General features: G+C 42.2%; 1 protein-coding gene across 1 annotated transcript in view; it reads left to right on the plus strand.

The window, feature by feature from the left end:
* Positions 1–12565, plus strand: part of LOC126266705 (carboxypeptidase B-like) — a 166418-nt gene that overhangs the window by 72497 nt on the left and 81356 nt on the right. The window contains exon 3 of the mRNA XM_049971147.1: positions 5979–6069. Within this exon, the coding sequence (XP_049827104.1) occupies positions 5979–6069 (91 nt within the window). The remainder of the gene's footprint in view (positions 1–5978; positions 6070–12565) is intronic.

Here is a 12565-nt window from a genome sequence, read left to right on the forward strand (position 1 = left end):
GTCGGTTCTAATCCGTGGTCTAGATACCATCCAAGGAGGTGTGTGCGAGGAAATATACAGGATGCATACCAGTGAGTGGAGATAGAGATCCCGACAGAGGGAAGTGAGGCGCACTCCAACCAGCAATCCAACCCATGGGCAGTGATCAGGAGGAAGACATCCCACGTTTGCAAAGAGGACAGGGTATATGGGATGGTCAGAGAATCTGTGAATGGCGATTGCAGTCTGCACCCAAGGATATGTGGGCCACGAGGCAGAGAGCATTAAGCTTCTGCATGCATGTAGTCTTCAGGTAGTGAATACGGGGAAACCAAATCACCTTTTTTTTTTTTCAAAAATAAGGCCCAAGAAACGGGACTGTGCTACATCTAGCAGCAGGTGGTTTAAATAAAATTCTGGATCGGGGTGTACCGTTGGTCGACGACAACAATACATAAACCGCGTTTTGGGGGGATAAAACTGGAAGCCATGGGAAACAGCTCAGGCAGAGGCCCGTCAGATGGCGCCTTGGAGCCGGCGCTCAGCAAATGCTACTGAGAGGCAGCGGCACCAGATGCAAAAATCGTTAACATGTAGTGCCGGGGTTACCAGAGGGCCAACAGCAGTTACAAACCCATTGGTGGCTATGAGGACGAGTGTGACACTTAATACAGAACCCTGTGGGATACCATTCTCATGAATGTGAGGGGTGCTGAGTGAAGTGCTAACTTGAAGCCGGAAGAGTCAGTGGGATAAAAACTCGCAGATAAAAAGCAGAAGGGGGCGGCGAAAGCCCCAGTCGTGTAGGATAGCTTGAATGTTGTATGCTTTATGTAGGTCAAAGAAGAGTGCAATCATTTGCTGGCGGTTAGTAAAAGACTGTCGGGTTCCAGTTACCAGTCTGAGTAAATGGTCTATTGGAAATCGTCCTTCCCAGAAGCCACACCGATACGGGGACAAAAGGCCCCAGATTCGAGTAACGCACATAATCGGAAGCTAACCATCCTCTCAAGTAGTTTACCAAGTATGTAAGTATGTTCTTCAGGCTAATCGAGCGGTAGTCTTCCGAGGCTTAAGGAAGGGGATAACTATACTGTTTCGCCATTGCGAGGGGAAGGCACCCCTGAGCTGACTGCGCTTGAAGACCCTGAGTAGATGTTGCCTCTGCATAATGTGCAAGTTTTGGATCATGCGGTTTTGGCGCCGTGTTGGGTGAAGAGAAAGGAGCCTGCAAGAATTCCCATTAGAAGGGATCCTAATAGCGTTCAGCTTTGTGAGCGTTGAAACAGAGGGGAGGTCTGTTCAACTCGGTGTTTCTGCCGGATAAAGGCAGTGGGATATCAAGAGGACGCTGATGCTGTCACAAAATGTGTCATGAGGTGTTCTGCAGGGACCAATGGATCAGCCACGGAGCACCTCGAAGGACAAGGTCCTAGACAGTTGACTGTCACTGGTGTCTCAGGCTACCAAACCTGTACTGAAGTTGCATACGTCCCCAAGGAGGAAAAATAGTGCTCCCAGCATTCCTTTTTAATCTGCTTATAAGGTACGAGCCTTAGCACGGAGACACTTAAAAGCGAAGTTGGTCTGTGAAGACGGTCTTTTAAATCGCTGCAGTGCCTGTCGGGGGTCCCGGACAGCGACTCCTGGGTCCTTGGTCCATCACGGTACCGGTCGACTATGAGGAGGACCTGTGGATAGGGGGACAGCAGTGCCAGAGCCATGAAGAATAGTGGCAGAGATGCCCTGCACGACCGCATCAATGCAATTCGAGAGAAATGTGTCGAAGTGCACAGCAGACGTATATAAAGGCCAATTGTCCCTGTGGAATGCCCACCGTGTGGGCTTGTCTGCGTGGCGGCGTCAGGGGCATGATAGAATCACCGGAAAGTGGTCACTGTCACAAAGATCATCATGGGATGACCAATGTAGGGACGTCACGAGAGCAGGGGAGGAGATCACGAGATCTATAGCTGTAAAGGTGCCATGAGTGGCACTGAAGTAGGTAGGGAAACAGTCATTGAGGAGACACAAATCAAACTCTGTAATAAGTTGGTCAATTAGAAGATCCCTACCAGTGAAAGTGACACTCCCCCATTGAAGTCTCCGAGGAAGAGATATGCAGGCGGGAGTTGCTGTGTTGAGGTAGGCAGTTCAACGTCAGAAAATGGTCTACCTGGAGGGAGGTAGGCATTGCAAACGGCGATTGGCAGAGTCTTTAGCACTTTAACCACGATTGCTTCCAGGTTGGTAGAAAGGAGAATCCAGTCACTAATGACACTGGCGCGAACCAAAGTGCAGACCCCTCCAGACGCTATCCCAGTGCCGGCACAATTTCGAGACAACGCCCAATAATCACAAAATATCACGGAAGTGCATTTCTTGAAGAGCAAGACAGAATGCAGAATAGGAGGAAACAAGTCGTTGTATTTCCGGTAGGTGTCGATAACATCCGTCGCAATTCCACTGGATTAGCGCGTGGAGAGAGTGCAGGTAAGTCTTAAAGAAGCTGAGGGGAGGTCATGTCACTCTGTCAGTGGTCTTCACCGACGAGGATGGGGTGACATACATAAAAGCAGGGTCTGATTTGAGATGAGTAGGCGGAGGTGGAGCCCCCGGGAAGCCTCGTCCTTTGACTTGCGCATTAATAGTAAGGGAGTAGGTGGCAGTGATGTCGGGATTGGACAGAGTGTGAATGGCTTCGGGGCCCTTGGAGCATTGTATCCCCCTCAAATGCCACTATGAAAGCGCCAGTGTCTACACAATGGTTCTTAGTGCCTCTATGGACACGCTGGATGAAATGAAGGCCACATCGATCTAGATTAGCCCTAAGTTCATCATCGAACTGGAGGAGAAATTCTCTGTGGAAAATTATACCTTGTGCCATATTGAGTGACTTGTGAGGAGCGATAGTTACAGGGATGTCTCCTAACAATTCGCAGGCACAGAGGGAGGCCGACTGAGTGGCAGAAGTTGTCGTTGTAAGGAGAGAGGCAGATCTTATCTTGCTTAATAACTTCACTAAACTTGTCCTCAATACGTTCCACAAAGAAAAGTGGTTTGGCGGTGGCAAGAGACTCCCCGTCAGTCCTGGTACAAACCAGGAACTGTGGAAAGGGTTTGACCCCAAGCTGGTGATCCTGACGCTCCTCCCAGGGGGTAGTTGAATAGGGTAAGGCCAGGAATGCAGAAACAGGAACTAGCTCGAGGAAGAGACGCGGCTGCAGAAGTGTGGACAGAGAGTTTAACACGTTTCACGTGCTAAACGTCCGCCCTGGTATCACCCACTCCGAACATGGGTGCCACCCAGCCACAGCAACAGCCACCTGGTGGGACGGCCATTGCTGAGAATTCCGATGCCCCGAAAAGAAGGGCAACCACTCCTAGGCTTGCACGAGGTGTTCACAGACTGGGTATCAGCAGTGTGATTCCTGTGGTGTCAAGAGGCTCGACCAGATTGGTACATAACAGCCCAACGACACAGGCTGGTTACCGAGCTGGTGACCTAGCAAGGAGGCTAAAGGGCTGTGACGGGCAGGGAGGGGAATGGGGGAAATAGATGAGGAAGAGGGAGAGGAGGAGGAGGAGGAGGAGGAGGAGGAGGAGGAGGAACCCACATCAAAGACGTGTTCTTCCCAATCTGGCTCGCACTACATATTTCAAATTTAGAGATGGGGATCAAGCTCATGAGGGGGACCAAAAAAGGATAGCCAAAAAGAGGAGGAAAAGCAACCAACCAAAACCACAAGATGAAGCCAAGTCAGGAGGATAGATGGACCGACGTAAAGAACAACAAAAAATGGTTCAAATGGCTCTGAGCACTATGGGACTTAACATCTATGGTCATCAGTCCACTAGAACTTAGAACTACTTAAACCTAACTAACCTAAGGACATCACACAACACCCAGTCATCACGAGGCAGAGAAAATCCCTGACCCCGCCGGGAATCGAACCCAGGAACCTGGGTGCGGGAAATGAGAACGCTACCGCACGACTACGAGCTGTGGACAAATAAGAACACCAAGTGAGGGAAAGGAAGGGGCAAAGGGAAAGGGACAAGGACAGGGAAGGAGAAGGAAGGGGAAGATAAAGCAGCCCTGGAAAAGAATGAAAGCTGCAATAGATCGGGGAACCCTGTGTGCTACAGATGTAGAGACAAAAGAGCTGTTGGCCCCCCGGGGGGGGGGGGGGGGAGGGGGGGGGGGAGGGGGGGGGGGAGAAGGCAGTAAGAAGTTGACTCCGACATCGACCAGTAGAGTAGTAACACGCGGGTATACACGCCCTCCCAGTAATGTGGCGTAAGGCTGTTGCACTGGATGGAGATTATGCTGAAAAATAGTATTTTGTAACGAAAGAGTGGGGAGTAATAAAACCCACCTGCTCTTAGAAAAGCATGCTTTGCATTACTTATTGAACATCACTCACAAATTTAAGCTCATAGTCGTTATCCTGATGGCAACAGGTTGAAAGTTTAAAGAGCTGTACAGCATACTATAAGGTTTATGATAAGCTCACTGCCGTGTTTTATTCTATTTGTATACCCAACGACGTTCACAGTGGTGTATTTGTGATCGCTAAGGCAGAATGGAAGTGTCAAACGTTCTAAGTGCCAAATCTCACATTTTTCAAGAGAAAGAAAAAAATGATATCCTGCTTTTTGAACATAACTTATTTGCTTCCAAAAAATTGGAACGGTACTATGATACCACAGAATTCTGCTGTTCACGTCATCATTACAAAAAATAAGACATATTAGAAAATAAATAATCAATTAAGGAAGTTCTAAGTTCCATACAGAGGAAGTAGGCATTAAGAAAGACTTCGTTTCAGGTGCCATTTATACTGAGTCAATACTTTTGCTTGTAATAATACTAGTACAGAAATACAGCAGTAATGCTTTAACTAGCAGAACTGTAGTCAACAAAATTCCATTTCTCATATCTCTTAAATTTTTTTCTTGAGAATAACAAAGTAAATTCAAGGGAAGAAATCTCTCAGTATTAACTTCCGTTTCTTCCACAGCTCCATTCTTGGTATCATATGTTGCAAACTTTACAGTAGAACTCCCTGTGCTGTTGACGAAGAAATGGCAACATTGTCAACAGGCCCTTCTGTATGGCAACTGATAAACATGGCTGGTCTTTCATATGAATTACACTATAACATTCATCAGCCATGCTCTTTCCTCTTTTGAATACATTGACGTTTTCCCATTCTTATGTTCCAAAGTAAGAATTTTTAGTAGCTAGTTCAGATTTATGAGTATCACACACTTTAATTATTCTGCATCTGGACATCTTACACGCCTGCATCGACAACAATGTACGACTGGAATTACATGGAATAGTTTCATAGCTTTATCTGACTCAACAATCTTGTGTCAGTGTCGCGGAACAAAGGCCTAGCTTGCCTTTCTCCATTTGTCCATAACTGCAAAATCTGCCTTCGATTTCAAAGATGTGTCATTGATACAAAGAAAAGCTTAGATGCACTCTGCTTTCCACACAAGCTGTGCGTCAACTAAATGGGAGAGACCTTCACTGCTGCTGCTTGGAATTCAAGAGGGTGGTAGTGCTTCACACAAAGACTATGCGGCATCTAGCAATGAATGGTTGGAATATCTTTCCCATCATTTGGTACATGGAACAACTCTAGGGACGTGCAACAGAATACCAAGAACACAACAGCAGTAAAAACGTGTTTTGTGGAAAAATGGCATTCAGAACGTTCGACGTTTCCATTCTTCATACCATATAACAACTTCTTCCTTTGTGTATTTTCCAAAGTATTGTTTATTTTCATATGGGTCTTACTTACCCGCTGAGTATGGTACCTTTCGTTGCCGTGTTTTAGATCATACACATGACTAATGATGCTAAGCCGTGCTAGCATACTAAACCACACGCTTTGTTTATACGTATTTCGCCTTGTACTGCACGTTTATCGTTGGATGAGCAAGGTATACAGATGTGAGAGCTATCACTTGTTTCCCCGCAGGTTACTGGAACGAGGACGTTCTCAAACCAGGAACCTGGCTGAGCTACCGCAAGGGGGGGTCTCGTTCGACAGATTCATGACACTTGACGAGGTAATGTGAACGTTAAGAGATAAGAGTTTCTGAAATGAGTCTCTGTATAACCATTTGTTGACTGATATCTGTGTTAAATACAGACCCTGTAATAGTTCCCATTCAGCCTAAATGTTTGTGTGTAGGGTGTGTTTGTGTTTGTGTTTGTGTGTGTGTGTGTGTGTGTGTGTGTGTGTGTGTGTGGGCGCGCAATTGTGTACGTATGTGTGTCTGCGTGTCCACTTTATTACGACACACCGTTATGAATGCTCGTGCTAAAGCACCCATGATTAAAGTGTCTAAAACAAAATCTTACAAGACCAAAAAATTCTTTTTAGTTTTCTCCCAGTGGCGCTCATACTCATTCATCCAATTCAGCAGCTACACAAAATATAAAACTGTAACACAAAACGATTTAGACAGTGCTGTTAAAGCTCTAGGATAATGATAAACACTAAGAGAAGAAATTAGGAAAGTGTCGCTCGCTGGTGAAAAATAAAAGCTGAGTCACAGATCTCACTTGTAGTCCGATTAAAATTACTTGATAGTTGACACTTCAGGCGTTGGAGCTGGTTTCCTCGAATCAGAGCGCTCAGCGTCACTCCCGAAACGTTCGCCGTTGCAAAACTGCCACAACAATTGGTCTGTTCACTTTCAGTTCCTAGTTCAGATGACTTTCTTGATGTGTTTGGATGCCGCTGCCACTTTTAATAATATTTTATCACATATGATAACGACAATAAAGCACAACGAAGCTAATGAAATACACACGTTTCATAAGCAGCACTAACCACACGATCCTGAATACTTCCGCGCAAGACGCGATTCAGCGTCACATACATTGTTACTATAATCACAGAGATCTGCTTACAGTAAATAAGATTCACACGACATTGCCTGAAGCCGAATTTTTGAAGGCTACAATTCACGGCTGTGACTGGGTCACCACAGTTGTAACTATTTAATCCAGACTTGTGATACAGCGCAATTGTTAGCGTAGAAACCCTACCTGTAAAAGGTCGTCGGTTCAAATCCTGTCAAATTTCTAAACCTAATAAAGAGAGTTTATTATTTCCATTCAGTTTGAACGTATTTTTTTATTTCTAATACTTTGCTGTGTTATTTTCATCATTTTATTGACTTTTTTGTCTGCCCTTATTTTTCTTTCTATCATTCTTTCTTTGTTTGGAATCTACCTTTGTCAGTTATAATTTGCAACTAAGTGCCAATGAGGAGTGCTCATCGGTTGGTAATGCGGCAGCTCATGCAGCCAGTGTGAGGATAATTTCAGGTAACCAATAACATCGATAAATTACAGTTTACTTTTATCGCTGAAACTGATTTTTTTTCTGTCTTCAGTTTGTTCGTAGATGTTAGCTTTAATCGCCGTGAACGAAGCGATTGTGATTTTAGTTCTGCCCCAGATTGTTGACCGCCGTTTTCCGGGGTACATTGCACACCACGAGGTTGTGGTTAGCTTAGTGCTTGACGTTAAATTATGGGCTAGAAATCCCGTCGTCTGTCGCAGATTAATCATTGGTCAATTAAAATCAGCTGTCGATGGAGCATCTCTCATTCCCGACTTACGTCGAGGCGGCCACTTCTAACATTGCTCCGTGTTATACATGGACAGCATTTATGACATGACCGCTGCATCTGTGTGTCGCCTATAGTCGATGTCGCAACACTGTAGCGGCAAGTGACAGACGACAACTATCAAATAATTTTAATCGGACTATAATAACTTGATGGCAGGTAAGACGTTTCCTAGGATCCTTAAATTTCTATTGCATGCAGCTCATCGTCAACTGAAGCAGTATGCAGCAATATCTGCCCTCTTGTTTGAACACAAAATAAGTTTAATGTGATGTACTTAAACAAATGCACAAGCGCTGCTCGTTGCTGGGTCCTCTCGCTGTTGCAGGAAACTATTAACGATCTGTCATGGGATAGGATATGTTCACCTGACTGGAGGAGTCACAGAGAGTTGTAAGATGCCCACTCCTCTTCCCATAGACAACAGTTAACTGTGTTTCAAGAGCGAGGTGACAGCCTGCAAAGAAGTAGCCATAGGTGATCCGCTGGGTGCATGTGCAAAATACCTAAGACACTCGAGGAATCTAAGTCGATCAGAAATACGTCCTGCAGAAATACATCCTTCTGCTCTGGTGACCTCAAGACGCTGTACAACTGTGCGCCATATGAAATGAATTCATTTACTAAAGACCTTGAGAGCGTATTTAAGAAAAGGTAGTCCATAAGTAGTCCACTGCCTACACAAGTAAGTGAATATCACCAAGATATTGCGATTTTTATTTTATACTACCTGTACCTGGTGTGTCTTGCAGTGCCTCTTTTCTTTCTAGGTAGGCACCCCTTTTCATTCCCATCTCTGTCATAGGGGTGCTAGGGATGTCTTACTCTCACAGTAATTTTATGCAGGTAACAAGTGATATGCTGATATGTCACTGTCTTTGCAACCCTCAAGTCAACCTCAAACTTCAGGAATGTTACATCATCATCATCATCATCATCATCACCAATATGTGTATTTATTGTACGAGCACACCATATATTCAAAGCAGGAGTCGATGTTGATACACGAGCATACTTCACATTAGCAAAAATAGTTATTGCCATACCAACAGGTATTCAGATGCCTAGCTACATTATATGGAACTAAATTCAGGTTCAGCTGTCCATTATTATGAGCTCTAGGATTTATTTTACTATTCACAATTGGTGGCTTAACAGGTCTACTATTAGCAAATTCATCCCTTGATGTTGTGCTCCACGATACATACTATGTAGTAGCACACTTCCACTACATACTGACCACAGGAGCAGTATTTGCAATTATAGGAGGTGTTATACAATGATACCCATTATTTGGAGGAATAACCAAAAACAATACATGAGTAAAATTTATTTTACAATTATATTTATTGGACTAAATTTAACCTTTTCTCTCTCAACTCTTTCTAGGTCTAGCAGGAACACCACAACGATATTCAGACTACCCATGCTCATACACATCATGAAATGTAGTATTAATTATTGGGTCAACAATCACTATTGTAGAAATCATCATATTCATTGTAATTATATGACAAAGAATGGCTACAAATCGTGCAGTTATATTCAGAGCTAATATGAGCAGATCAACAGAATGATTACAAAATAATTGCTATCGAAGCAAATAAATTTATTCTTCGTAAACCATATCTACTCAGCGAGAAACATGAAAACTGAAATTAAATTTATAATTTTCTTATCACTTTTATCCCTGGGAGGTTTGCTCCCATTTCTAGGGTTCCTATCAAAGTGATTTGTTATACAATCAATTATGAAAAAACAAAGCAACCATGATAACAATTATTGTTGTATTAACCACACTCACATTTTATTATTATATATGAATTAGATTTTCAGCACTAATTATATCATATAGTGAAAACTGGTTACCAATAAAAATAAAGTCCTAAAAATAAAGATTTATTCTTCCTATAACTGTTACAATTTCAACAATAGGATTAATTTCAACACCAACCCTAATGTCAATATACTAAGGACTTAAGTTAATTAAACTAATAACCTTCAAAGTTATCTACATGCTCATCTACATATACAGTCATACACTCCGCTGGCCACCAAGCGGTGTGTGGAGGAGGGCACTATTCGTGCCAAAGTCAAATTTTCCCTCCCCTCTCTTATAGTTTAAAGAATAATCTTTTAGGCCTTAATAAAGCATTACACCTCTAGAATTGCAGTCTAGAGTTATAATTGAATATAAGACCAATAATGATAAAATTGAAAATCTCAGAAGTAGATTTGCAGTCTATTCTCAGCAGTCCATAAGGACATTGCTACTTTATACTTCCTATTTGGAGCATGAGCAGGAATAGTAGGAACATTAATAAGAATACGTATTTGTGCTGAACTAGGTCAAGCAGGATCACTAATTGGGATGACCAAATTTATAATATTAACACAGCTCATGCATTCTTAATAATTTTCTTCATAGTAATGCCCATTATAATTGGTGGATTTGGTAACTGACTTGTACCATTAATAATTTGGGCACCAGATATAGCATTCCCCCGAATAAATAGTATAAGTTTTTACTATTACCTCCTTCATTAACCCTTCTTCTTCATCTCCTGTAGTAGATAATAGTGCTGCTACAGGTTCGACGGTTTACCCCCCTCCCCCGTCCACGAGCAGGTGCTATCGCACATGGGGGTGTATCAGTAGACCTAGCTATTTTCTGGTTTCACTTCGCAGGTGTTTAATCTATTCCTGGTGCAGTAAACTTTATTACAACAGCAATCAATATACGAGTTTTACATGTCACGACTTACCACTCCCCAGCCCCAAGGGTAGTTGGGGTATACTACCTTCACACTTTTCCACCCCTATCCCTATGGGTGGGAGATAGTTCTAGCTCCCACAGAAACCTTCGAGCGCGGGCAAGCAACAGCTCACCAAACATTCACTGGAAATCGGATAATGGTATAGGATCACATAGAAAACGGACAAACAAATATTACTTTTGTATTAGACCATCTTCACCGTCAGCCGTTAGACATCCACCCCTCTACATAGGCTTCCTCGAGCCTTCTCCACACCTAATAGGTTTCAGCTATAATCATCCATATTAACCAGTACTGTCCACCCACCTCCCTTTACATCGTCTCATTGGTCTTTTCGTATCTCTTGGAATCCAGCAAAAAACTACTTTCGTCCTTGTAACACGCAATTATGTGGCAAAATGCCTCCGCCTGTTTCCATTACGTTTTCATTATGGTCACAGTTATGTCTTCCACTCTAGTCTGATGTAGTTATTGTTTACCTACCACAGATCATTAAATTTCGACTAATACTTTTACAATGGTTTAACGTTTGGCACTCCATACCATACTGCTTTAAATCAGACTTGTTGATACGCGTTGACTGTAAACTTTCTGTTTAAGACACATATATTACATTTCTGTAAACTCGTTCATGTTTCCAGAGTACACCAATTCATTTCTACTCTCTTGTTTATTTCATTCACATCCATTTAGCCGCCCTCTTAATCTATTTTAAAAACAAAAACTCATCAACTGCTTATACGATTGTCAATAAAATTCTTCTGGGTTTGAGGCCGCATTGTCATCTGTAAAATTCCCACGTTTCGGCGACTTTTGCAAGGCGCCTTCCTCAGGGTGTATTGGTTACCAAACCCAGAAGGATTTTGTTGACTGTGACAATGGCCACGGAAGCCTACGTTTGCTTATACGACTGTTTGTATTATTTTATTCTGATGTGTGATTCTACATTCTTTAAGTCTTTTTTGTAACTTATTTCTAGGACTACTTCCAAACTTGCGCTGTTATGTTTCTATCATTAACATTCCATCATGTTTTTAATGTTTTTTACTTGAAACTCACGTCATCTGTTAAGCAGCTACTTGTTCCCTTTCAGGTTTTTTTCCTTTGTGTTCTTCGTACCTGTAACATCTTCAGGTGCCTTTGCTAAATGATAGCTCCTTTCGTATGTATTTGTGAAATAATTTTCTTAGGTGCAGAGCTTGTTACTTAATTTAATCTGGTATACATCTATATTCTCAAATAAATTCCCATTATTTTTATTACTAGTGTGTTTTCTTCACGATGAATGTTTTAAGGACAAACGTGGCAGTCTTCTTGGCAAACTCTTAACGTATGACCTCTGAGTATTCATTATTTTGGTATTGTCCTACTATCGAATTAAAGTACCTTGTTATTGTATTGCAGTTTTCATCTGCATTTTCTATGTTTCTCATGCACGAATGCTAATTCATTTCTCAGTAGTTATAGAAACATGCCCAGAGGTAATTAATCAGCACAAGTTTTTACTCACATTTCATTTCATGATTTGTGTGCTTAGTTGTAAATAACTGTACTTGCTGTGATATTTTTTGTGTTTCTAAATCATAAATTTTCATCACTGCAAGTACTGATGGAATACTTTTTTGTTGTTCTGGATTGAAGAAGTATGTGCGGTTGTCAAGGCTCTCAGTTCGAACTTGAGATTAATGGGATTCAAATTTTCGTTCGGTTATTCAAATTCTTGTCCCTTGTGCACTCTGTTAGGGTTGTTTCATTAAAGGAACTGTATATTTTCTCCAAATTATCTGACCTATCAAAGCACTTCTTTCATGTCTAAAGAGCTTGTTGTTACATTTTGTTAAAATCTAATTTTACTTGTGTCTTTCTGCTTTCTTTTCAACTTTCGTGAGTTTTACTGTGGCTCTCTTTCTTAGTATGGGCAGATTATTTGCACTGGACTTACTGCTTTCTTCATGCTTGAGCTATTTACACTATATCTATATTTTGAATTGTTGTCCATCTACAATAGTTTTGTTCGCCTCACATTTTGGACACCACTGATTTTGTGATGAACAGTGTTCGTAAATAACTGGCCGGTGCAGCAGTAAGTGTATAATAGCGATGCATATACACTTATTATTGCAACAATCATTTATTTATAAATA

Source organism: Schistocerca gregaria, chromosome 4, assembly GCF_023897955.1.
Source record: "Schistocerca gregaria isolate iqSchGreg1 chromosome 4, iqSchGreg1.2, whole genome shotgun sequence".
NCBI classification, from domain to species: domain Eukaryota; kingdom Metazoa; phylum Arthropoda; class Insecta; order Orthoptera; family Acrididae; genus Schistocerca; species Schistocerca gregaria.